The 23,575-nt window shown below is 31.2% G+C and overlaps 1 protein-coding gene across 1 annotated transcript; it reads left to right on the forward strand.

Moving 5' to 3' along the window:
- The first annotated feature begins 8,730 nt into the window (after positions 1-8,730).
- On the forward strand, positions 8,731-9,123 carry LOC124930155 (secreted RxLR effector protein 161-like). Its single transcript, XM_047470517.1, has one exon. It carries the CDS (start codon positions 8,731-8,733, stop codon positions 9,121-9,123), a length of 393 nt encoding a protein of 130 aa, XP_047326473.1.
- Positions 9,124-23,575: the final 14,452 nt, after the last annotated feature.

Raw genomic sequence — 23,575 nt, forward strand, 5'->3', positions numbered from 1 at the left:
GGTCTAATGGTTATTATAATTAGACGGGTTGTCTAATTAATTAAAAGTTAGACATGGGTCTAACTCCTTCAGATAAGTCTGAGGTAGAACCGGAATTAGACGTGGTAGTCTAACTCAGTGGAGTTAGACGTACCGGTCTAATGGTTATTATAATTAGACGGGTTGTCTAATTAATTGAAAGTTAGACGTGGGTCTAACTCCTTCAGACAAGTCTGATGTAGAACCGGAATTAGACGTGGTAGTCTAACTCAGTGGAGTTAGACGTACCGGTCTAATGGTTATTATAATTAGACGGGTTGTCTAATTAATTGAAAGTTAGACGCGGGTCTAACTCCTTCAGACAAGTCTGAGGTAGAACCGGAATTAGACGTGGTAGTCTAACTTAGTGGAGTTAGACGTACCCGTCTAATGATTATTGAAATTAGACGCGAGTCTAATTATATTAGACCAGGCGGTCTAATAGACGCTTTTCATTAGAAGGAGTTGACTTATTTCATTAGATCCGTCTAACTGAAATACGTCTAATACTCTGTTCAAGCAGTACGCTTGAATCTAGCATTTCTCCTACCCACGTGCTATAGCTGTACCCTACTCCTGCTCCACTTTCCTGTGAAGATTAGTACAACAGTTATATGCATCCAATCAAGGAATGCCACGTAAGAGAATTTTCCTCACATTACCCGTTTTGTAGGTACATCCCTGATGGAATATTCGGCACACTACTAGTTCGGTACGGCCACGATCCTTGTACTCAGAACCTGCTGTGTACAATGAAGGCTTTCCAATAGAAGAGCGTCACGTATCATTCTTGAAGATTCGACCGTTAGCTCCTGATCAGTATTTAACCAACCCTTAGAGCATGGACGAAGCAGAAGCAACCTAGCTAATTTCCGAACAACCAAGCATTCTGATTTTGCAGAGAGAGACTACTCAATCATCTTGCTTACTAAACCCATTCTTGAAGCTTCTTTCTAATTGTACTGTGTGTAAATCAAGAGAGAGAGCTAGAATCAAAACACCATTAGCTGAGTGATATTTTTCATTTTCTTGTAATTGAACAGAAAGTGTTCTGTTCAATATTGAGCTAAGTGTGTGTGTAAACTGTATTTGATTCTCATCATATAGTGAATCCTTCCGGTGGTTGAAAGAAGGGGTGACGTAGGAGAGTTTCTCCGAACATCCATAAACAAACTGTTGTGTTCTTTATTTTCTGTCATCTTTTCATATTTCGTCTTGTGCTTCAAACCCAAGTAAACAATTCCGCCTTGAATCTGTTTCAAGTGTTTACACAAGTTTGCGTAGAATAGAAAGCGAATTAAATCCCTAACAGGATTTCTTTCAAACCGTTTTCATAAGCCTTCATCCTTAGCCAGACCCCGTCTCTAACGATAAAGCCGATCCTATCAATTCAGGTTCCTTTTTCTTTCTAATTGCGAATTTAGGGCTTTTTCTTTCTCATTCATTCTAGGGTTAATCATATGTAGAATTATCTGATTATATAAGACTAAACTGATCTGATTTCTTTGTGAATGGTGTACTTATGGACATCAGATTCACCCCTTGCGCTTGCTGTTACCAAGATCTTTTTTTAGTATATGTTTTTACTGGAATTCTGTATTATAATTTGAAAGTGATTTGTATATAGTTTTTCAATTTCATTTTGTGAGACATTGATATTCAAATCTTCCACATTATTTTTGAAAAATTGCTACTCAATTGTAGGCAACTAGGTGAAGATAAAATTGTATAAGATTATCCATGATAGGAAATAAAGTGATTTTAAGTAATTCATTCTCTTTTTTCTATATGGAGATTGTAACATTGGTATCAATGCTATCGATTCTCTACTTGTAGAGTTTGATGTATTTGTACCAACTACCAACCAATTGTGGTCGCCCACTTTACTGAAAGTCGTTGATCTTTGACAAGCAAAAAATATCAATACGACAAGATACAACCATGGTGGAAACGATGAACAAATTGTGATTACTATGATAAAAGCTCTTCCTTCAATGAAATGTTAGTTGATTATGATGAAGTAAAAGAGACTTTCAAGCAATAAGATTACCAAAACTCTACATTACTTTCCTTTTTCTCAAATGAGAATTTTAGTAAAAACAGTCAACAAAACAGTTAATTGCATATGAATTAAGACAAACAAATACTTGTATTGTGTGGGCCGGGGAATGTATGGAGAGAATCTATTAGGTTACTGGCTGACTAGTCCTAATTAGAGAATGAAAGTCATGAATGAATTGGAAATTAAGCTTTAGTCACCTACTTTTCATTTCTATCCGCCATCAACTTTCTTACATAAATTGTTTTCTTTTTTAAATAGTAAAAGAATTTTATTAATTTATATTTATTGTTTTCTTTCTTGCATAAATTGTTTTCTAGGATCGTCTTCTATTTCGAGTCCTGCTTCTGTCATACCCAGGCAAAAAAATATGTCTATTTGTTGCTTTTATCTTTAAAATAATCTTTTGAACTTTTAGATTTTTTTTCGATCTCTAACTGTTTTCATCTTGACTTGTGTCAAATGTTACTGATATGTTCCAAAGAACTTGAATAATGTTTATTTCAAAAACTATTACTGGTTTGTAATGAGAGTATGATACTTTGATGTCCTCTGCTGCTATCAATTCTATGAAATTTGACAATCTATGATTTAATTAATCTTCTGCTTATCCGAATTGGATCAGATCTCCCTATGTCTGTTTTTTGTTGATTCCTCCTCCTTTTAGGCACTTGGAATTTCAAGTGTTAATGTATTTACATATGTTTGTCTTAGGGAATTTGCTTAAGCTGACATGCCATTTTGGTTATCCTTGTCTTTGATGAAAAAACAAATGGGTTCTTCATATAATTTCATAGATTTCACTACTTTCTAGATGTGATTCTTTAGCAAAATCATAATATAAAATTGTAATATATTGCAATATATATTAAATTAAAAAATATGTTATTAAAAATATATAATTTTATTGCATAATTTTTTGTTTTTTTTAAAATATTTTATAAACGGTGTCCCACTGGGATTCCCCGAAACTGAACGGCGCAGGAATGGTATTAAAAAAAATCCCAAAATAAAAATAGGGCGGGGATAGTAAATGCGTTCTCCGCACCGAACCACCCTATTATTATCCCTACTTTTATAATTAAAAACTAGAGAAGTAGTCAAGCTCAAACTCTAGCATGAGTGAAATGATATTTCAGGCGTCACACCCTAAAGAAATGACGTTGCATGCACAACCGACAAAGTTAGCCAATAAAATTTTCGGATGCAACCCTCTAGGAGTAGAAAAGAAGAAAACAAAATAGTGGTTATGATCCAAAGCTAACCATTTAATTCAACTAATGACCCTCAATAAAAAAGATTCAGAACCAACCAATCAAGACAACAACCCTTGGCCAAAGGGATTAGAGTCGGCAATATATCCTAGAATATGATAGTCCCCGACAAGGGAAATAAAAAAAAATCAATTAATTTATGAAGATTAGATAAAACTAAACGGTGATCCCCATAGTTAATTTCTGAATATTAGTTAACACCCAAACATCTTAGAAATAAGACAGAGCGTATGGGTGAAAGAGTCTATTGTCGACAATAGTGTCTTATACATAAAACAATCTAGCCAATAGCTTAGGTGTGAAAGAGTTTATGTCAAAAATATTATCTTGCAAAACAAGAAAGCATACATCATAGTGTGTGGACCGAAGGTCTGTGTCGAGGATGTGTCTTAGAAATATGACAACTTAGGTTGTGCATTAGGTGCAAAAGAGTCTACCTCGACCAAATCATCTTTCAATTGAAACGACATGTGTTGGGCTACATTAAAATCCCACCCCAATCAATGTTGCACGGATAGAAGGTGTAACATCAGTTAATTTTATGAGATTAGATAACATTAACGGTGACCCCAATGGTTAATTTATGGATGACCATTAACACCCAATCATCTTAGCAATAAGACAAAGCATACGGGCGGATGAGTCTATTATCAATATAAATGTCTTTTAAATAAAACGACTTAAGCAATGTCTTAGGAGTGCATGAGCTTATATCGAAAATATTGTCTTAGAAATAAGACAATGTATGTCATAGTATGTGGGCTGAAAAGTTTGTGTTAATAGAAGTATCTTAAAAAGAAGATAGCCTATGTGGTAACTTAGGTGTGAAAGAGTCTATGTCAAATATCGTCTTAGCAATAAGGACTAAAGGTGTAGCATCGATTAATTTATGAAGATTGGATAACACTAAACGATGATACTGACGATAAATTTATGAATATCAGCATAACACCCAACCGTCTATAAGTAAGACAAAGCGTATGGGAGGAAGATTCTACTATCGACAATAGTGTCTTACACATAAGATAACCTAAGCGATGACTTAGGCGCGAAAGAGTCTATGTCGACAAAAGTATCTTGGAGACGAGACATCATATATCATAATATGTTGACTGAAAAGTTTGTGTCGAGGAAGTGTCTTAGAAATATGACAACTTATACGACGACTTAGGTGCGAAAGAGTGAACATCATCCAAATTGTCATTGAAATAAGACGACCTATACTAGGCTACATTGGAATCTCAATTGTTGACCCTAAAACATACTATAAAGACTGAATGTGTAACATCAATTAATTTTTGAAGATAAGATAACACCGGACGGTGGGTGACCCCAACCGTTAGTTTTTGAATATCAACTAACACCCTACCTTATTAAAAATAAGATAAAGCATACGAGCAAAAGAATTTATTGTCGATAGAAATGTCTTTTGAATAAGACAACTTAAGCGATGACTTAGGAGGTATGAGCCCATGTTGACAAAAAATGTCTTGAAAACAAGACAACGTATGTCAAGTATGTGGACCAAAAGATGTATGTTGGTAGCGGTGTCCTATAAATAGGGTAGCCTAGGTGGCAACTTAGGTATGAAAATCTATATCAACTATCACCTTAGTAATAAGACGACACATGTTGGATTGCATCGAAAATCTCAAGTATTAGTTTATGAAAGTTAGTCAGTGCTGCAACGATAAAAGATATAGCATCAGCTAATTTCTGAAGATTAGATAGACAACAAGGATGGTTAATTTCTGAATATCATATTGTTAGAAATTAAAGTAATAATAATAATAATAATTAAGGAGTCTTTTGTTGTTAAAGAGGCTCTTGGATTGTCCAAGACTCTTGGTCTTATCTAGTAAATGAGACTCTTCATGTCTCATAGTTTAATATCTAAGTTATGTTTACTTTATATTAGTTATGTAATCGTGATCTTATCTAAAATAAGTTCAATAGACAGATTTTCATTAAGGTTATTTTCATTCTCTAAATTTTCTATTCACTTTCTAATATATTTCTTCACGGTTCGATAATCGAAGTCCTGATTGTGACTTTGTTACATGGTATTAGAGCTTTGGTAATATTGTTGAAGAAGATATCGTTGTTATTCGATATGGAAAGTAGTGGTCGTGTAGCTGGACTCGGTTTGGAGTTGTTAAACCCGTCAAACTACCGGATATGGAAAACCTGTATGGAATCGTACCTGGTTGGGGAAGATTTGTGGGACATCGTCGTAGACGATGATGATGTAGCTCCTGAGGATGTTGCTGAAAATGCGGAAGCATTGAAGAAGCGGAAGAGACTCAATGCAAAGACAGAATTTGTGTTGAAGAGGTCAATCTCCCACAATCTGTTCGAACACATCATCGTTTGTGGATCTGCTCGTGAGATCTGGGAAACGCTTGATCGTCTTTTCAATAAGAAGAAAGAGGCTCGTCTCCAGATGCTTGAAAATGAGTTGGAAGCCGCAAAGCAAATCGGATCTATCTCGGAGTTCATTCTTAAGGTAAAGAATATATGCTCAGAAATTTCTTTATTAAACCCAGAAGAGAAAATAAGAGACTCGAATAAAGAGGCATATTGTTCGAGGACTTCGGCCTGAATATACACCATTCATATCCTCGATTCAAGGTTGGGCTCAACACCCTTCACTCGAGGAGTTTGAAAATATCTTGTCATCTCAAGAGTTGTTGGCTGCACAAATGGCTGTAACGAGTATAAAGGAGGAGTCGAACAATGCGTTGTTCGTGAAGAAATCGAGCTGGAAAAAGGGAAAGTCGGAGAAGGAAGAAACAGGTCAGAATTCTTCAAATATTCCTAAAAAGCCCCTTAAGTGTTTCAAGTGTGGCAAGAATGGACACTTCAAGAGAGATTGTCGAGTAAATTTGAATAGAAATCTAGCTGGTTCAAATCTCGGAGAAAAGTCTGATCAACATGTTTAGGAGGACTGGGATAAGGCTTTTCATGTCGATGTGACGACTTCAAAGGAAAAGAAAATAGTGGCTTCTCATGGTAAACAGGAGATCGATCAAAGGTGGATCGTCGATTCAGGGTGCGGATATTATGTTACTAGAGATGATTATGTGTTCTCGTTGAGTCGAGTTCATAATGGGGGCGATGGCATTATCACGATAGATAACTCGGTTCACGAAGTTAAAAAGGAAGGATCGGTTGTCATTAATAACGACAAAGAAGAATATATTACCTTGAAGAATGTCTACCATATTCCAGGAATTCGAAAGAATCTCTTCTCGGTTGCAAATGTTGTAGATGCTGGAAATCTGGTATTGTTCGGTCCACATGATGTGAAGTTCTTAAGGAACGTGAAAGAAATCAAGTCGGATGTGGTTCATACTGAAACTCGGGTAAATGATCTCTTTATCCTTTCAGCTTCAAATTTGTACATAGAAAAGGTGAACGATAAAAGCACCTCTTTTCTATGGCATGCAAGACTTGGGCATGTAAATATGACTAAGATCAGTGTTATGTCTCGAAAGAAACTTGTCGAAGGTCTACCTGAAGATCTGAGAATTGAAGAGGGTAGTGTGTGAAGGATGTCAATATGGGAAGGCTCATCGACTTCCATTCGACAACTTTATATCAAGAATTAAGGGTCATTTGGATCGAATTCATAGTGACTTGATGGGACCAACTCGAACTGCCTCATACTCGGAAAGTAAATATATGTTGTTGTTTGTGGATGATTTCTCCAGATTCACTTGGGTGTACTTCGTGAAAGAGAAGTCCGAAGTGTTCTCTAAATTTCTCGAGTTCAAGGAGACGGTAGAAGGAGAACAAGAAAGGAAATTTGAGTATTGCGGACAGATAATGGTGGAGAATTTTGCTCAAAAGAGTTTGAATTGTTTTGTAGGAAAAATGACATAAAAAGAGAACTCTCCTTCCCTGAGACCCCGCAACAGAATGGGATAGCCGAAAGGAAGATTTGACACCTTATAGAGACTTGTAAGTCGTGGTTGCATATGAAGAATATACCAAAGCACTTATGGGCAAAAGGCATGAGTTGTGCTGCCCATGTCATCAATTGAGTTCTACTTAGCCCAAATGAGTTCAAATCTCCATTCGAGATGCTTTTTGGTTTTAAGCTAAATGTTAAGCATTTTCGAGTTTTTGGATCAACTTGTTATGTCCATATTCTAGACTCGAGAAGGAGTAAATTGGATCCGAAGGCAGTCAATTACGTGTTTGTCAGCTATGACCAGAGAAGGAAAGGGTGACGGTGTATGGATCCATCAACCCACAAATGCACTGTGTCGAGAGATGTTGTTTTGACGAAATTTCTTCGTACTACATGAAGGATGTTGAAGAAACTATTCAGACTGATCTTCTCATTCCCACGTCTACGGGAAGCTCTTGTAGTAGTGATAATAGTGACATGAGGAGCACTAACTTAGCTCAAGATACTTCAGTCGATGAAGGAGCCAAAGGTGAAAGATTACCAAGAAGTCCACATCAGGAAGAATCAAGTCAACAACAGAATGGGGAATCTCGACCAAAAAGGAACATTGTAAGGCCCTGTCGATTCAGGGATGATAATTTTGTAACAACCTTTTCTTGTTTCTTAGAAAACGCAATAGACGACGAGGAACCCACTTCCTATAATGAAGCAAAAAAATGTCAAGGAATGGGTGGCAGCAATGGAGGAGGAAATGCATGCTCTCAAGAAGAATGAGACATGGGACGTTGTTCCAAGCCTCTTGATATTCAAGCAGTCACATGTAAGTGGGTGTATCGAATCAAGCGAATGGCTGATGGAAACATAGATCGATACAAAACTAGATTGGTCGCTCGAGGATTCTCACAGAAGTATGGAGAAGATTACGAGGAGACATTCAGCCCAGTTACGAAGATGACATCAATTCACACTGTGTTGGCCTTAGTAGTAAGTTCTCGATGGAAGTTATGGCAATTAGACGTCAAGAATGCATTTCTGTACGGAGAACTTGATCGCCCAATATATATGGAACAACCACCTGGATTTGAGAAAAAAGATGGTGACCAGTTGGTTTGTAGACTTAAGAAGGCACTATATGGATTAAAGCAAGCCCCACGTGCTTGGTATGGAAATATTACAGAATATCTTCAATTTTGTGGGTATAAAGCTTCAGAATCTGACTCAAGTCTATTTATAAAGAAGAATCATGAACAGATAGTGGTGGTGCTTCTTTATGTGGATGACATAATCTTGACGGGCAGTAACTATGATGAGGTTGCCCGTCTACAAGATTAGCTCTCGCTTCGTTTTGAGATGAAGAAGCTTGGTGAACTTGGAACTTTCCTTGGTCTGCAAATCGAAAATTTCGATAAAGGTTTGTTTGTATCGCAGATCAAATACGCAAAGAAGTTGGTAGAAAATTTGGTATGACTGATGAAAAAAAGAGCTATACTCCTCTCGACGTAAATCCCAGACTTAGTCGAGACGAAGGAACATGTATACCAGATCCTCGTCCTTATCGTGCTCTTGTGGAAAGTCTGATTTATCTGACTATAACAAGGCCTGACATTGCTTATGTAGTTGGAGTGGTGAGTCGATACATACAGGAGCCAAGGAAACCACACCTTGAGGAAGTGAAGAAAATTCTGAAGTATATTAATACCTCACTAGATATTGGTCTACTATATGAGAAAGATGCAAAATTTGTTTTGCAAGGATATGCAGATGCTGACTTTGTTGGAGATCGAGACGATCGAAGGTCCACATCTGAGTTTATTTTTCTTTGTGGAAACACTAGTATATCTTGGAGTAGCAGGTAACAAGGATCTGTATCATTGTCTACAATAGAAGCGGAATATAAAGCATCAGCTCACGCAACACAGGAGTGCATATGGCTTCGTAGACTCTGGGGGATTTTCATGTCAAGTTTGATCAGCTGATTCATATCCATGGAGATAATTTGATTGCTATTAAATTGACTTCAAATCTAGTATTTCATGCGAGGACAAAACACATTGAGTTGGAGCATCACTTTATTCGTGAAAAAGTACTAGAGAGAATCATTGAGATGGTTGTAGTAAGGAGTGAAGACAATGTTGTTGATATCTTCACAAAAGCACTTCCTAAAGGTCCTTTCGAAGATCTACGATCTAAGTTGGGACTAGTTCATCAGACATCACTTTAAGGGGGGTGTTAGAAATAAAAGTAATAATAATAATAATTAAGGAGTCTTTTGTTGTTAAAGAGCATCTTGGATTGTCCAAGACTCTTGGTCTTATCTAGTAAATGAGACTCTTCCTGTCTCATAGTTTAATATCTAAGTTATGTTAACTTTATATAAGTTATGTAATCGTGATCTTATCTAAAACAAGTTCAATAGACAGATTTTCATTAAGGTTATTTTCATTCTCTAAATTTTCTATTCACTTTTTAATATATTTCTTCACGGTTCGATCATCGAAGTCCTGATTGTGATTTCGTTACACATATAACACTCATGCACATATCCTTTCGAGGGGTCTTGTACACATTATCGTGCACAAACCACCAGGTGGTTTAGGCACACAATTTCCCATAATACAGACCTCCATCGAGAGGTTTAGAAGACTTAATCAAATGTATAGGTCTCACCGAAGACTTGGAATATTTTATGGGATATGTCTTAGGATTTAGTAGTGATGGCCAACTGAGTATCAAATAATACTAAAAGGTGATTCTAACGGTTAATTTTAGAAGGTTAGATATACCCAAGATCATACTCAAGCCTCCCAAGAGGTTTTCTAGGTTCGATTTATTTTACATATCTTTTATAATAAATAAATAAATAAAATTAGTCCGAAGAAAGTCATGAGTCGAAGGGGTTTGAGTAGAGTGTCTATATCTCAAACTTGGATGAGCATTTTCCAAAACCGCATGACTTTCTCCAAACTGCATCCAAGAGGGCATTTTAATTTTATAGACACTTATATTTTGCATCTTTTCGTATTTATAAATTTAAAAATCTCGAGTCTATATTAAAAAAGATTTCTTAAAATTGTAAATAGGCTTATCATTTGAGATTTAAAATAAAATAATTAATTCGAGAAATTATGTCAAATCGAATCTTGAATTGGTTAAATACTAAAGACAAAATTAAATAAATAAACTCTAAAAAAAAAGATAAATAAGTATATTGTAATAAATAAATAACTAGATAGATATACTATATTTAATATAATGTTAATTTCGTGTTTTAATATTTATAGAAAAATAAAATATATAAATAAACTCACGGTACAAACGACACAAGTGACGGGGAGTTTTGAGGTAATTTAGGGATTTCGATATTAGAATCCTAGATTAAAATTTAGAAAATGGGAAACCCAAAAGGGGGTTTAAAAAATGCAAGAGAAAAAAAGAGGGGAGATTAGGGCAAAAAGAGAGTGCAAGAATACCTCCAACTCCAAGAAAGTCCTCCATTGAAGGCCAAGCTCCAAGTTCTTGATTTGTGAGAATTTTCAATTGTAAGTGCAAAGCTCAATTCTGGTCCACTATGAAGTTTTTAAGGACCTTTAGGAATCTTTATAAATCATTTATAAGTCCTCATTCGTTGTTGCAATACGAATTATCAATTCATTCACTTTCTACCTATTTGAGTTTTTACTTACCTATTTCTTGTTTGAGTTGTTTCATTTAATCACATAAGTGTGTTCTAGATGTGATAAAATAACATTTTCTCAAGTTAAAATCAAATAATTAGCTTAAACAAGATTCGCTCAATTTCGATTTAAAATCCAAAGTTTTTAGATCATTGTTCTTGGGCACTTGTCCAAGAATTTGTAGGATAAAAATAAATGTATGATAAATTATTTTTCCAATGCTTCCATTGTGGTTATCTAGCTCAAGTTTAATCAAAATACGATGCAGAATGATATTCCTAAAGATTAAATTAATGTTAAATAATTGATAAACTTTAGTGACAAATTATCTGGGTCAACCTCAAAGTCATTTCATCACATATTTTAAATATACAAATTATAAAAAATTGAATTTACAATTGGATTCTATATTAATTTCATTAAACTTGAATGTTTTAATTAATAATACTAATATATATGAAATTAATAATTTATAATCAGAGACATACTAATAGTTTCACGAATACGAATCCAATACAATAATATTCCTTTCGATTCGTTTACAACCTTAGACATACACATTAACTTTATATTTAACCATTATATTATATGTTAACTTAAAATATAATTATAATATAAGCGAACTTTTAAATTATATATATTATTGTATTTGATTCAAATTAAAATCTTAAGTTTTTATTCATATACATAAATAATTTTGTTTAATTTAATATAAATTTTAACTTTTATGTCAAATGCATAATTATAATTCTTTAATTAAACTTTTTAATTAATAAATTTTATCCATATAATATTATAATTAAGTATCATATAGACACTAACTTTTTACCCAGGCTAAACTGGAAAGACTCAACATAAGCAATTAGTTCGTAAAATTGGCCCTTCACGATACATTCTGAATTAATTCAAATACCACTTTCTTTTTTTTTAGAATTCAAATACCACTGTACACGACAACACATGACAGTCGTCATTGAAAAGTAGTGCCCACGCGCCGGGAGCAACGACAGTGCTCAAACAGGTCGAAACCGAGTCAACTCAGACGATTTAACCACGGTCAATGCGGGTCAATCCGATTGTCAATGTGTTCGCCTAGTCAACTACGCAAAAGACATCGAACGTCTATCACCGGTCTTCAACCGGATTTTGGGAAATGAAGAACTAGATGAAGGTGTTCTTTCATTTGGTTTCCAAGAATTTTGAAAGAAACCAGCCAAGCCAAGCCTCACTTTCTTTAAAAATTTGTCGAGAGCACGTTTCTTGATCAAAATTGATGATTCTAATTGGGATGGAAATGTCTGTTCAAACCAAAATCCAAATCAAGATCAAATTTTGCATAAGAATCAAAGGATGTCAACAACGTGAACTCCAAGTTCAAAAGTGACATTCCTTCACTAAAAAATTAATTATGGGAATTGAAGTCCACCGATTTGAGCCTATGAGGTATCAAATGAAAGGTAATATTACACATACAAGAGAATGTCATCGGTCTCAATCCCCAGATTTCGATTAAGGAATCGTGAGTGTCTACACAAGTTAATGCATGGTTACACTTCAAGCATAAGAGCTAATTGAAGGTAGGCTCCACTTACTATGGCCATAACTTTGGCAACAATAGATCAATTTGAGTCCATGACCCACTGTTGGAAGTTTTTACCTCTTATCTTTCATTTGATACTAAGTAGGCCACCTAATTTGGCCTACAATCCATGTAAGGTCGTTCGTAGCTAACTTGGTCTAAGACGAATAATATGCATTTAGTTAAAGACTGAAAGAGTTATAGTCCACTTCGTTTAATGAATTTGATATTGAAAGTGTATCAATTGAGCATACATTTCCAATGGTACAAAATTTAAAGTCCTATTCGGCATAAGTTAATTAGGAGGCTCACTTGAAGTTTAGTGCATGTCCGATTTAAATGAAAAATACTAAGGGTGTGTTTAGTAACCCTAGAATTGACATTGAAATTGGATTGGAGGGTCCAATTCCAATTCTTATGTTTGGTAGACACTTTAATATTAAGAATTGGAATTAGAATTTCAATGGAATTCGATATATTGTAATTTTATAATTCTTAATTTCAACATTTTTAGGTTAGAATTGCAATTCCAATTTTTTTTTACTTATTTAACACGTTTTTAACTCATTTAACAAATATTTTATTCATTTAACATGTGACTCGCTTAATACGTTTTTAGTTTTAACTAGCATGTATCCCGTGCATTTACACGAGTAACAATATAAAAAACGTGAAAAAATATTACGGTAAAATTTTTATGGGCGGGTAAACCCACAATCCGACCCAAATATCAATTTACTCTCACATATATCCAAATTAACCACAGCTCTCGACCAGGCAATCCGGACACTTTAAAAATTAAGCATCATTATATATATATAGATTAGTTAGTTAAAAAGTTGAACTTGTATTGTTAAAATGTCACACGTTTATCAAATTTTGGGTTGAATTTAAAATATAAAGTGTTATTAGCCTAGTTGGTTAAAAAGTTGTAATTGTTTTGTTAGGTTGCAAATTCGAACCATACTTATAGCATTTTTAATTTTATTTTTAACCGTTTTAAGTTTATGGGCGGATCAACCCATACTCCGACCCAAGTATCCATTTACTCTCACATATATCCAAATTAACCACAGCTCTCGACCTGGCAATCCGGACACTTTAAAAATTAAACATCATTATATATATAGAGAGAGAGAGATTAGTTAATTAAAAGGTTGAATTTATATTATTAAAATGTCACGCGTTTATCAAATTTTGGGTTGAATTTAAAATATAAAGTGTTATTAGCCTAGTTGTTAAAATGTTGTACTTGTTTTGTAAGGTTGCAAGTTTGAACCATACCTATAGCATTTTTAATTTTATTTTTAACCGTTTTAAGTTTATGGGCGGGTCAACCCACAATCCGACCCAAGTATCCATTACTCTCACATATATTCAAATTAACCACAGCACAATCCGGACACTTTAAAAATTAAGCATCATTATATATATATATATATATAGATTAGTTAGTTAAAAAGTTGAACTTATATTGTTAAAATGTCACGCGTTTATTAAATTTTGGGTTGAATTTAAAATATAAAGTGTTATTAGCCTAGTTGGTTAAAAGTTTGTACTTGTTTTTGTTAGGTTGTAAGTTTGAACCATACCTATAGCATTTTTAATTTTATTTTTAACCGTTTTAAGTTTATGAGCGGGTCAACCCACAATCCGACCCAAGTATCCATTTACTCTCACATATATTCAAATTAACCACAGCTCTCGACCCGGCAATCCGGACACTCTAAAAATTAAGCGTCATTATATATATATATATAGATAAGTATATAACTCGTTTTGATTAATTTCACACGTTTTTGAAACGTTTAATACATTTTAACACGCTTAACACGTTTAGGCCCGTTTAACACGTTTTTGACATGTTTAACACGTTTATAACACGTTTAACACATTTTTCACATGTTTAACACGTTTTTGGCACGTTTAACAAGTTTTCATATTTTTTACACATCTAACACGTTTAACACGTTTTTCACGTTTTTGACACGTTGAACGCATTTTTGATAAATTTTAACACGTTTAACATATTTTTCACGTTTTTGACACGTTTAACATATTTTTCACGTTTTTGGCACGTTGAACAAATTTTTGACACGTTTAACATGGTTTTCACGTTTTAAACACATTTTTCACGGTTTTGGCACGTTTAACACGTTTTTGACACGTTTAACACGTGTTTGACATGTTTAACATGTTTTCACACATTAAACACGTTTAACATGTTTTTAACACGTTTTTCACACATTTAACATTTTTATATGTTTTTGGCACGTTTAACATATTTTATACTTTTTTGGCACGTTGAACACGTTTTTGATACATTTTGACACGTTTAACATGGTTATCACGTTTTTGACACGTTTAACACGTTTTTTTCACGTTTAACACGTTTTTGGCACGTTTAACATGTTTTTGACGTGTTTAACAAGTTTTTGACATGTTTAACACGTTTTCACACATTAAACATGTTTAACATGATTTTTACACATTTAACACGTTTTCCACACGTTTAACATGTTTAACACATTTAACATGTTTTTGGCACATTTAACATATTTTTGATACGTTTAACACGTTTTTCATGTTTTTGACACGTTTAACACATTTTTCATATTTTTGACATATTTAACACATTCTTGACACGCTTAACACGTTTTGGTACGTTTTTCATGTATTGGCACGTTTAACACGTGTTAAACGTGCCATAAACGTGACAAATGTATTAAATGTGCCAAAACATATTTAATGTGCTAAAAATATGTTAAATGTGCCAAAAATGTGTTAAACTTGTCAAAATGTGTTAAACGCGCCAAAACGTGTTAAACGTGTCAAAAATGTATAAAACGTGTGAAAATTTTGTTAAACATAGTAAAAAGGTGTTAAACGTGCCAAAAATGTGAAAAATGTTAAACGTGTGAAAAAACATGTTAAAGTATCAAAAACGTGCCAAAAACGTGAAAAATGTGTTAAACGTGTCAAAAACGTGAAAACATGTTAAATGTGTCAAAACGTGTTTAATGTGCTAAAAATATGTTAAATGTGCCAAAAATGAGTTATAATTGTCAAAACGTGTTATACGTGCCAAAAACGTGTCAAATTGTTAAAAACGTGTTAAACATTCCAAAAATGTGTAAAACGTGTGAAAAATGTGTTAAATGTGCCAAAACGTGTTTAATGTGTCAAAATGTGAAAAACGTGCCAAAAACGTGTTAAACTTGTCAAAACATGTGAAAATATGTTAAACGTATTAAAAATATCAAAAACGTGTTAAACGTGTCAAAAACGTGAAAAACATATTAAACGTGTGAAAATGTGTTTTAATTGTGAAAACGTGTTAAACATGTCAAAAACGTGTTTAAACGTGCCAAAAACGTGTAAATATGTTAAACGTGTAAAAAACGTGTTGAACGTTTTTAATAAGTCAAAAACGTGTTAAACGTGCAAAAAAAAATGTAAAAACATATTTAAAAGGTTAACATTTTGAACTGATATTTTATTTTTGAATTTAAGAAATTAAAATGTCAAACATATATTTTTATTTTTAATATATTAGGTTAACATGTTAAACTGATATATTTTCAATGAAAATCGAAACTTAAAAAAAAATTGACATTGAGCTATCTTAATTAATTTTGTCAAACTAATATTTTAAAAAAATAAATAATATATTAAACTTATTTCTATTATATTCTATTTTACAAACCTATGAATTGAAATTAATTACAATTCTATAATTTTCCCAAACATATGAATTGAGATTATTTTCCAAAACATATGAATTAAGATTGAATTACAATTCTTTACTTTTCTCAAACATAAGTATTGAATTGTAATTTAATGACAATTCTCATGGAATTGGAATTGAGATTCCAATGCCAATTTCAATTCCAATTCCACTGATGTTTGGATGGGTGGAATTAGAATTGACATTGACATTGAAATTATAATTCCAATATCATGAAAATTGACATTTAATTACAATTCTATTATGTTTAGGAAAATTAGAGAATTTTAATTCAATCTCAATTCTTATGTTTGAAAAATTGAATATATAATAAAAATAATTTTAATATATATTATCTATTTTACTAAAATATTGATTTGACATAACCAATTAGGATAACTCAAGTGTTAAAATATTTTTTAAGTTACAATTTTTATTAAAAAAAATATCGGTTCAACATGTTAACTTCATAATTCTAAAAATAAAATGTATCGGTTCGACATTTTAACTTTCTAAATTCAAAAATAAAATATCGATTTAGTATATTAATTTCTTAAATTAATATATATATATATATATATATATATATATATATATATATATATATATATATATAATCAAAATGTTAACTTACTAAAAAAATACATCGGTAAGATATTTTAACATTTTAAATTAAAAAATATATATTATCAATTGAAAATTTTAATCTTATTTTAAATAATAAAATAATAAGTTACATAAACAAAAATAAAATTTGGAATTACAATTTTGACCTAAAAAGAATGGAATTGACATTTGAAGGTTGAATTCCTAAGTTTGGTAGACCCTTTAAAATTAAGAATTAGGATTGGAATTCTAATGGAATTCAATATAGTGTAATTTTATAGTTCTCAATTCTATTCTTTTTTATGTCGGAATTGTAATTCATTTATTTTTTATATTTTTTCAAACAAAAGAACTTATTATTTTATTATTTAAAACACGGTTAAAATTTTTAATTGTTAATATTCTTTTGGAATTTAGGATGTTAAAATATCGAACCAATGTTTTTTTAGTTTAATAAGTTAAGATTTTGAACTAATATATATATATATATATATATATATATATATATATATATATTAATTTAATAAGTTAATGTGTTGTACTTATATATATATATATTCTTTTTTTTTTTAATTTAGGAATTTAAAATGTCAAAATGATATTTTTATTTTTAATATATAAAGTTAACATGTTAAACCGATATTTTTTTTAATATAAATTAAAATTAAAAAAATCTTTTGAACCTTGAGCTATATTATTTGATGGTGTAAATTCAATATTTTAATAATATATATAATATATATTAAAATTATTTTTTTTATATTTTTTTTACAAACATAGAATTAAGATTGAATTACAATTTTATAGTTTTTCCAAATATAAGAATTGAATTGTTATTCAATGTCAATTTTCATGAAATTGGAATTAAAATTTGATTTTCAATTCCAAATCCATTTGTTTAAACGTATCCTAAATGAAGTCAATTTTCTTCATTTTCAAATGGCATGAACCAAGTTTGTTTACTCTATAAGTTTACAACTTAAGAGTTATAGGCCATGTCTCTAGAAAGCTTCCTGACACCCGAGCGCGTCCTTCATCCTTCCAGATGGGCTCATCTCGGCCCTAAACTTTTTCTTCGATTGATTTTTCATCAAATATTAAGTAAATCATTAGGTCTTTTTTAGTTTATTCTTTCCCTAAACGTTATTTTCTAATTAATTTATACCTCTAAATAATTTTAAAAATACAGTGTGGTCAAAAATATTGTTTTCTTCATAAATAAAAAAATTTCCACAAATTTTTGAACCTATTTGAAAATTTTTCTAACTTGGTGATACCCTAGCTTTGAGTTCCATAACTTCAAAAATCAAAAAATAAATTACTACATGCTCCTACAAATATTCTTGACCAGCATGGAAAATTTCATAATTTTTTGAACACTTTCGAAAAAACAATTCCTTTTTAGTACCACTAAAGAAGCTCTATCATCTCTAAAATCTCCAAAATTTTCAAAACTATTCCTTCATAAGGATCTGCAAATCGCAAATTTGTCTGCACTCTCATTTTTTGTTCGATATATGTTCATGGAAATTAAACGGACTCCTAGAATGATTTCTAGAAAAAAAAATAGGGCTAGCTCTTTTTTAGACACAAATTAAGATAATTACAAGATCAAATGAGTTCTGAACTCAGAATACAAGTGTAACAAATCCTTCAAACATCAATGCCAACTATATCGGAGTAGAGAATGTCCATTGGATGGGTGTGTGGATCATAACTCTAAGGTCTTTTCCCACACGTAGCCAAGCATCGACCCCTTAAACACGAATACTTTACTTTTCTTTCCTTAATTTCTTTCAGAAGCAAATTAAGGTGGCGACTCTCAAGTCAATTAAACCAGTATATTCAAACACACGATCGATTTAAAACCTATACAAGCCAATTTTGAAAGGCTTATGCTAAATAACTCTATTTTTAGTTCATCATCTCACATTTTTTACGAGATTCGAGAAGAATGTCATTCAAGGAGTTCATAACATAATCTAAATGACACGAAAACTCTTTTTTTCTAAAAATAGTACATGAGGTCAAGCTTACCATTTAAAACACATCGTGACTCCCCTAGCGATGTGGTATGAGAACAGGATAGATAATGCATGGGGCTCAAACTAACTGTCGTCGTACATACCGCCTTAAAGATGGGGGCATTCAAAAAAAAAATTACAAATAGATGTAATTATTTTAAAAATTTTAATTTATCATAAAATTTTAATCAATATTTCATAAATTTTAAAAATTACGTTAAGATCTAATTACTTTAAAATTTTAAATGAACCGAAATCACAAACACACAACTTTGTCGAGAAACATTTTGCAAGTAATTAACATATGTGACAATTAGGGATAGTTATGTGGCGCTTCAAGGTGGGGAATGTATTTATCATTTTCGTCCTATTTTATTTCGAGAAGTTTTTTTACTACCATCCCCGCGAGGCACTATTTATACCATATTCTCTAATAATAAAATTATATAAATGTATTTTTTAATTTAATATATATGTGATGTATTAAAATTTTATATTATTAAAAAAAATTAAACTTAAAATTCTTATAAAATATAATAAATAATAAAATATATTTAATTGTGTTTATAATATTCGGGTAAAATTAAGATGAGATCGAAACGGGGACACAAATATAATTAACTACCTATTAAATCGAGAAAAACTGTCTCAAACCGGTAAGCACCGGTTTCAAATTATCATCTTTAATGACAATAAATTTTTGAAAGTTATAGCCTATTGGTTTAGCTAATTAGGCAGAATTCCTCATAATATTTAGCTTATGTGTTATGTTTATACATGCAATATATTTATTTTTTATATTTTACTTTGTATATTTATAATAATATTTAATAAATTAATAATATATATGATGTTATATTTATTTTTAATATTAATTACTTTATTTTTTAATATTTTTTTATAAATTGTCATTAATATATAACTCACTATTTAATTATATATTTATAAAATTAATATTTTTATTTTAAAATTTTTGAATTTTTTATTAACTTTATTTTAAATATTAAAAACTTATGTAAATTAAAAAATAATTTATTTTAAAATAAATTATATGAATATATTAGGATCTATACATTTTTATATTATTTTTTTACTTTTGCTCATATATTATTGTTTTATGCATTATTTTTCATTATCTAATTTTTATTTGTTGTTTAATTTATTCCTTTAAAAAACTTAAAATTTAATTTATTAATTATTTAACCATTATAAAACTAAAAAACATTATATAATATTATTAATTTTTTTTATTCTTGGTGATACTCCTGGATTTTGTGACGTCTAAACTCACTCAAATGTTTCAAATTTATTCTTGGAGGTTGTTTGGTTGAATTTTAAAAAAAATCAATAGAGAGAAAAATTAAATAATGGGAGATGATTTTGAGAAGATAATGATTATTTTTTGTAAAAAGACTTAAAGGATATTGATATATATAAATAAAATATAAAATAATAATTTAAAATAAATAGTATTTTAATATTTTGGTTAATGATTTTGAGTGATGTGATAGATAATAGGGGAGTGAAGTGATATTTGATTTTGAATTAGTTTTTTTAATAACCCATAGCGAACCAGCCTTACTAATAATTTTTAATATTTGCGTATCTAAAAATTATAATTAATTATTTAGAAAATAATATACTATTATTTAAAATAACAAATATAAATAAGGCGAAAAGATATAGATTTAAAATTTGTGGCTTTATATAAATGTTTTTGTGTGTAAAATATATATATATATATATATTTAAATTATATTTATTATTTAATAATTTTAAATAAATTAATTTTATATATAATTAAATAAATAAGAAAAAAATGATAAAAAAAAAATTGTAAAAGAGAATAAAAAAGGTTTAAAAGGTGACGAGGAAGAAAAAAACGTTAAAATTATAAGTTTTAACATTAAAAAAAAAATTAGAAAGAAAATTGTGTTTAAATGCAAGATACGTTTTAATATAATATTTTGCGTTGTTTATTAGTTAAAATTACAATAACATATTACGCAGACACGAATAATCTCAGCTTATAAGTTGAATCAAACAAAATTAAAGACTAAAAATCTATAAATTATACTCAAGGGAAAACTCGAGTGCATAGTCCTCATATGCACTCATCATTTCTTAAAAGGGTCTTTTATCTTCTCATAGGAGGATTAGAGATCTATAATGTCAAATATATATGTATTATTCTTTGAATGATTTTGGTGAATACTCAAACTCATACCAATAAGAACAATAACTTTTGCCTTTTATCATTGAACTGTGAGTCTCCATACAGATTTTTAATTTATTAAAGTTCACATTTACATTTACGAAGATCATCGAACAAATACCTTAAAACCCAACTATAAGTATTAGTTTCATCCTCATGCAATCACTTTGCCCCAACTTGAGAGTTCTCTACAATTTCGAAAGGATTTGGACATTTTCTTTGCGCTTCAATCTCCATTCTAGTTATGTATATAACATTTCTTGTGTGGTATATATGATTTAAAACATTGTTGATTATGATTACGAATTGTCCTATCGTTTTGTCGGTTGTCCATTCAAATTGTATTATTCACTCATGTCATGTTAGTCTAGCCTATGGCCTACATTTGTCCAACCTCTATCGAAAGTGATAAGAATGGTCTAATGGTTTTGATGGGGTTTTTGGTTGTTTTGTTTACATGGTTATGAAGGAGTGAATGCTAGAGTTAGTACTCCACTTGAAGGACCAAATGCTTCCAAATACACATATGATCAATTATTGCAGTCAAATGTAGTACATGATATGATAATTTTGTTTAGGTGACAAGACAAGAAATTGCTTTTTAGGGCCGACAAGTGAAGTGGGATTTAGGGTAAAGGCCACTAAAGATTTTCACGAAAAGACCTTTGAATCTATACAATAATATTATTGTTATATTAGACAAACTCCTAGTCATAATAATTAATTATTCTTAAAGTGTTCCAACTACGAAAGAGTCCTAATCCAACAATCTCTCCCACTGTCGAACTCCTACTTTTTTTAATCACTAGCTTTTCTTAAAGCTTAGAAGACAAAAATAGTTTAAATGAAATTACTATACATGTATGTGTATATAGCATAATAGCCAAATGCATGTCAAACTCTTTTTATGATCTCATATCAATTTAGATTGTTGTTAGTAGAAAATGAACTTGAAACCTTTGTTCTTTTAGGCATAGACTTTTTTATCACATAAGTTATCTTAGTGGATTTTTTTTTTAATTTTTCGGTTTTATTTAGCTTGTTAACATTAAAATTTAAAGGTATTTGAACCATTCATTCAACTTCTAATTTTTCTTTTCAAACTGTTTATCATATATGTTATGTTACCTTTGTTTGAAAGGTCATATTCTCAAAAGTATATTATGTTCCTTAATTTCAAAGCTAATTAGTATAGCAAAATATCATTGGTAATTTTTGAAACATTTCTTAGCAAAACAAAATCATTAATGAATCAATAAATTCAGCATAAACATGTTTACAGAGTTCGAAAAGCTATTTTAAATCCTTTAAAATTCACCTATTGAATAAGTTAAAAAAATGGAAATTGAATCTAATAGACAATGTACAAGCATGTGATGAATATTCGACTAAAGATATTGAAAGGATCGGCTTTATCAATAGAGACGGGGTCTGGTGATTGATGAAGGCTTATGAAAAACTGTTTGAAAGAATCTTGTTAGGGATTTAATTCACTTTCTATTCTACGCAAACCCTTGTAAACATTTGAAACAGAATCAAGTGCGGAAATGTTTACTTGGGTTTGAAGCTTATGATCAAGAATGAGAAGATGACAGAAGTGAACAACACAACAGTTTGTTTATGGGTGTTCGAAGCAAACTCTCTACGTCACCCCTTTTTCCAACCACCGGAAGGATTCACTATGATATGATTTGAATCAAATACAGTTTGCACGAATATCTCACTATTGAACAGAACAGACTCTGTTCAACTTACAATATGATGAAGAATATCACTCAGATAATACAATACTTTGATTCTAACTCTCTCTTGATTAACACACGGTAAAGCAAGAAAGCATCTAATAGTTTCAGTGATCTTGATATCAAAATGATCGATTGAATTCTCTCTCTGCAATTTCGGCAGTTCGTCCATTGTCTTTAAGAATCTTTAAATATGAACGGGTACCAATGGTCGAATCTTCATAATGATATGTGTCACTCTTCCATTGGAACGCCTCCATAGTACACAGCAGACTCTGAATACAAGGATTGTGGCCGTACACAACAGGTAGTGCGCCGAATATTCTTCAGAGATTTGCCTGCAAAAAAAGTAGTGGGAAGGATATTCGCTTACGTGTCATTGGTTGATTGGTTGCATCGGGCTGTCGTACTGATCTTCACTAAAAGTGGAGCAGGAGTAGCGTACAGCTATAGCACGTGGGTAGGCGGGTACTAGCTTCAAGCAACTGCTTAAGCAAGGCATTAGACGTATTTCAATTAGACGACCTCGTCTAATGAAATCAATCATCTCCGTCTAATTATGAGTCCATTAGACTACACGTCTAACTACACGAGTTAGACTGCACGTCTAATTACGGATTCATTAGACTGCACGTCTAACTCCATGAGTTAGACTGCACGTCTAGTTACGGATTCATTAGACTGCACATCTAACTCCACGAGTTAGACTGCACGTTTAATTACGAATTCATTAGACTGTAC

This window comes from Impatiens glandulifera, chromosome 3, assembly GCF_907164915.1.
Source record: "Impatiens glandulifera chromosome 3, dImpGla2.1, whole genome shotgun sequence".
NCBI lineage: Eukaryota > Viridiplantae > Streptophyta > Magnoliopsida > Ericales > Balsaminaceae > Impatiens > Impatiens glandulifera.